The 5,000-nt window shown below is 33.8% G+C and overlaps 2 protein-coding genes across 4 annotated transcripts in view; one reads left to right on the top strand and one right to left on the bottom strand.

Moving 5' to 3' along the window:
* Positions 1 to 3,862, top strand: part of LOC119574441 — a 12,326-nt gene extending 8,464 nt beyond the window's left edge. For both annotated transcript variants that reach the window (XM_037921665.1, XM_037921666.1), the window contains one exon: positions 1 to 3,862. This exon is cut by the window's left edge and continues 2,143 nt beyond it. In XM_037921665.1, the coding sequence (XP_037777593.1) occupies positions 1 to 1,748 (1,748 nt within the window). In that variant the 3' untranslated portion in view covers positions 1,749 to 3,862.
* Positions 3,863 to 4,353: 491 nt separating this feature from the next.
* LOC119574442 (39S ribosomal protein L11, mitochondrial-like) overlaps positions 4,354 to 5,000 on the bottom strand; it is a 5,914-nt gene continuing 5,267 nt past the window's right edge. For both annotated transcript variants that reach the window (XM_037921667.1, XM_037921668.1), the window contains exon 5: positions 4,354 to 4,793. In XM_037921667.1, coding sequence (XP_037777595.1) covers positions 4,674 to 4,793 — 120 coding nt within the window. In that variant the 3' untranslated portion in view covers positions 4,354 to 4,673. The remainder of the gene's footprint in view (positions 4,794 to 5,000) is intronic.

Genomic DNA, 5,000 nt, shown 5'->3' with positions numbered 1-5,000 from the left:
ACAGAGGTAACACAGCCAACAGAGCTCCTGGTGGACCTCATGCTTCATACCCACACAGGACTCCAAACAAAGGTCCTGTTGGACCATATGATTCATACCCAAGTACTTCTACAAACAGCGCTCCTTCTAAATTGTATGCTTCATACCCAGTTTCAAGCCATCATTCTCTGGACTACGATTCTTTACCACCAAATCGACAGGCACTTCTGGAGTACTACAATATAAGGCCTGGACCAAATGGACAGGTGCACATGAACATCAATATGCCACCTCTTCTTAATAGGGATCAGTCATCAGTCTATGCCATCTTGGATGATGGTACAGATCCAAAAACTTTGATGACAGCAAACAGGCACAGGTCACAGAAAAATGACAAAAACAGAATGCAGGACAGAATGGGCAGTTATGAATATGTAGATTCTGCAGAAGAATTTCTTGGATCTTCATATGATGTAAATCAAACAATAAATTTCGAGAGAGTTCTTTTTCCAGACAGTAAAAATGCCAGTGATCAACAGCGGCAGCAACATACAAGTACAGCATATGAAACTGGTTCACAAAAAGAGTTTCAAGGAAATTCTGGAGAGTTTGCAAATGTAACAATATATTCTGAGGAGCTTCTAATAAATTCTGATGAATTTAAATCAAAAGAAGTCGAGGCAAACTCTACAACAATGAAAGACAACTCCAAAGAAAAAACTAAATATGAAGATTCAAAAGTAAGCTCTGAGGAAATAAAAAGAAAGTCTGAAGAAATAGAAGCAAAAAAAAGTTCAGAAATTAACATAAATTCTGGAGAATTGGAATCAAAATTAAGTTCTAATACAAACTCTGAGGAACTAACAGTAAATTCTGAGGAAGCAGAAATAGACTCTGGACAGAACTACACGGTACGAGTACGTGATGAAAATAGCAATGAAGATAGCAGCAAGAAAGAAGAAACTGAAAACTATTATTCCAATAATGGGATGCCAGTGCACCCTGGCTTCCTGTCTGCAATATCTGCTATGCAATATACCCCAGTCATATTACAACCCATGTCATTTTTCAATCCAATGATGCAAGGTATGAATTCTTTCCCTCCTACAAGAACAGATATGTCTTCACCTCTCTTCCAAAGCCAGTCAGCACAAAAAAAGCCTCAGAGCAGTGAAAAAGAAGAAGACCGTTCCCTCAGATTTCAAAAAATAGTATTGACTACATTGCATCCTGAGAGGGAGTTGCAAGAGTCTGTAGACTCCCAGGACCAACTTGAATCCATTAATACCTCCCTTGATGAAGAGCAGGCAAATGCTGATATACAATCCATAGAGGAGTTTCTCCATGAAATATCAATTGAAATTTCTTCGGCAATGAAGAACAATACAAGAAATGGTAACCGAAAGAGAGTAAGGAAGAATAAAAGGAAGAGAAACAGAGATGAAAATGATAGAGACCTTAGCATTGAGATACTGACTGAAGCTATGCAAAGTCCAAAAACTGAGCAGATAACAAAATCTGATGTTTTTACCAGCCGAAGATCAGAAAATCAGGAGTGGATTGCATCCGCTCCTGAAAATCATGAAGTAAGTGTTGTTCAAACAACAACTGCTCCAGAGCTTTATGACCATACTTCAGGTTATGAAAATTATGATTTATATACAACAGAAATTTCCATTTTAAATACATGGATGCCAGAGAGTAATGATTCAGTCCAAGATAATGAAGAAACATCTGAGTCATGGTTCTCGTGGTATATGAATTATTAGCAACTGAAACTGTAAATTATTTCCATTAATCAACTGATTACCTGTCATTAAGAATTGCACACAGTAATTCAGAGTAAATTAGGAAAGAACCTGACTTTTCTGGTGGTCTCTTAGGATAAAGAAATGGAAATCAAGGCAAGAATAACATGCAGTCAGATAACTGAGCTCCAATTTCTAACTTGCTCTCATTATATTGGGAGTATGTAGCTGTGAAACACTGTTTTAATATTGCACACAAAATGATAATTAGAGAAATAGGTACCAAGCTTAATGAGAAAGTTTACAGATATATATGTAATTTTGATACCTTTAAAATTTTTTTCTATGTTACAAGAAACTAAAAAATCATCCATTTGAATGTTGACACTTTTGCGTAGCATTGTATATTGTACATATTATTTATTTATTATTTATTATTGTAGGCTGTTTATAATAAGCACTTAACAGTTACCAAGACAAATGAGAAATATATGATCAGTGGTTAATGGTTATAACAAATAAATGTGCTAGACATTAAAGGTCATGTAGCACTATGGTAAAGTATTATGGTGAAAATGGTAAAAATTAGTTAACAATTAAGATAAGGGGACAGAAGAAGGGGATTGAGAAGAGAAAGAAAAGAAAAGGGGGAGAAGGCCCATGTAAAATTAGTTGAGGTGAGGGCTGAGGTCCAAGCAAGGGGTGATCCCCTACAATGGGCCAGTCTCCGTCTCCTAAGCTCCCCCCTCCCCCACCATGACAACAATGAGCAAAGGATTGGGGGGGGGGATATATGATCAAGACAAATGTGCTAAATAACAGTATTTTGCATTTATTTATTTATTTATTTAATTTTTTTTTTTTTACTTTTGAACTTTTGTATGAGCTTTCAGTGCACTTAAGACACATGGATCCTGTTAGGGCAAATGGTCCAATGTGTTAATTTATGTAATGTGAGCTTCATATTAACCCATTCAAACTGGGAGTGCATGTATACATGCAGGGTGCCTTCTGGTTTCTGCTTATTAATTTTGTTAACACATGAATGGTTCCAGAAACCTTTATTCACTAGAGTGACACTTACTTGACCTCATCAACTATTCCATTCCTTGAATTTTCAGAAGGGAATGTTTATTTGTTATTATTGTTCTCATTTTTAAAATATAGTTATGATAATAGTAAAAATAACAGTAATGTAAATAATGATAATAATAGTAATAGAAAAAAATCACAATTACCTCAAGGAATGGATTAAATTGGAGAGATTGTTTAGGCCTAGTAATTGACTCCTTGGTGACAATACTTTAGAAGCCATGTATGTGTGAACGAAACTAATAAAACAAGACCACAGTGAATGATACATGTACCCATTGCCATTGGGTTAATGTTGGCATCCACAAGTTGCACCAATATGTGGCATTTTGAATTGTATTCATTTCACTTCATCTATTTTTGCTTCAGTTTTCATCATTGCAAGCAGTAAAGTTGTGCATTATAATTAGAGCTGTGCTGGGAGTATCATTTGTCATATGGGCAGTATTAGCCATTGCTTTTAGTATTGGTACTGGTGTTGAGAGTAAAATTCAGGCTTAGACAAAAAAATTATTTACAATATTGTAGGACTGGTATCTTTTCTGCTAAGAATTACATATAATCAGGGAGTATTAACTTTTCTGTTCCTTAACACAGTTCTTACTTTATTTCAATATTCTTAACTGTTAATTTGACTCATGAAAATTTGTCTCCTCCTTGCCTAATTCTAACAATAAAATAAAATGGAAATAAATGTATCAGTATTTGTAAGTATTGGAGTAACAGCATGTCTCAGCACTTCTCTTATTATAATTAATTGATAAGTTACTGCATCATCATGATCATCCTTTCCCCACTGGCTCATCTTGTTTTCAATTACTTTTTTATGTATATCAAACTTTTTGTCTTAACATTTCTATGGAAGTGTAACACTACATATTCTAGCTTCTAGTTTGTTTGTAGTGTTTTATAAATCTTTCCCAGGCATGAAATTCATTCAGCATTTTCATGTACAACTCCAAATCTGTATGATAGGGTGATAAAATCCGAAATCTTGGCATTATGAATTCCAGAATTGTGTATAAATATTATATACCATCAAAGTCATTTTTCTTTTATTATGTACCCTGATCTGACTGTAATTTGCAGGCTTGGCCCAAGAGAGCAGTGATTACTATGTAGGATACTCTAGTGACAGGAGAAAGAGACAAAAGGTAGAAGAGAAACAGGAAAAAGTATAGAGAAATAGTTAAGTCATTGAGGGAGGTGAAAAATTAGAAGATACAGAGAAGAGAAAATTTGAGAATGGAAAAAGACTCACTTCTTCCTAACTAAACAACATTTGAAGGCTGACACTTCACATGGAAAATGCAAAGTAAATTTTGAACAAGGCACAGGAAGCAATCATGGCTTTCTTTCTTTAAATACTGTACATTATGTTTGTGATCAGTGTCCAAAAGAAAGAACTACATATGAAGAAGTAAATTGTAATGTATTTCAATGTGTTTACGTATTTTTTAAATTTATTTCATGCTTAAAAATTATCTATCTTATATTTTCGTTTTTAGCAAAGGGTTATAAATAAAACAAATACTGACTTATCAAGGAGAGTCACATATATTTTGGGGGAGAAGAGTGAAACTATTGTATAATTTGGAAAAGAAAAAGAAAAAAAAATCAAAACCTAATCAAACCAATAAATTAATATCAGATGACAAAAAAAAACAACAACAACAACATTTTACCAACAAAAAATACACATATTGAACAGTGTAAAAGCAGGAAACCCCAAATAACAGAAAATACTAGGTAAATACATTATTTACATTTCAAAAGATGAAAATCTAAGATGCATTCATCGCATTATCAAAGTTTATGTACACAAACGTAAAGGCCAAAGATGATGCCTAAATGTTACTTTCTTAACATCTTTGCTTCTTTCTTCTCCTGTAGTTCCTTTAGCTGTTCTTCCACAACTGAAGTGCGATTTTTTAAAAAGTCTCCATATTCTTGTGGGTCTATTTCTCGGACAACCTGCAAGGCAATTGTCATCTGTTTTAATTAAAGTTTCTTATATACAAAAGCAAAACAAGATGAAAGAGAAAAACGAAAAAAATTTTGATTTTAGCTCACAACTTTTTCTTTTGTGTGAATGAACAAGAAATATTCTTTGGCAATGTTAATGGTACTTTTCTCACCATTATCAACTAAAATGTGGGATGCAAAAATGAACTTTGTTTA

Source organism: Penaeus monodon, chromosome 6, assembly GCF_015228065.2.
Source record: "Penaeus monodon isolate SGIC_2016 chromosome 6, NSTDA_Pmon_1, whole genome shotgun sequence".
Lineage (NCBI taxonomy): Eukaryota > Metazoa > Arthropoda > Malacostraca > Decapoda > Penaeidae > Penaeus > Penaeus monodon.
Note: the sequence above shows the minus strand (reverse complement) of the source record. Positions and strands in the feature narration are given on the sequence as shown.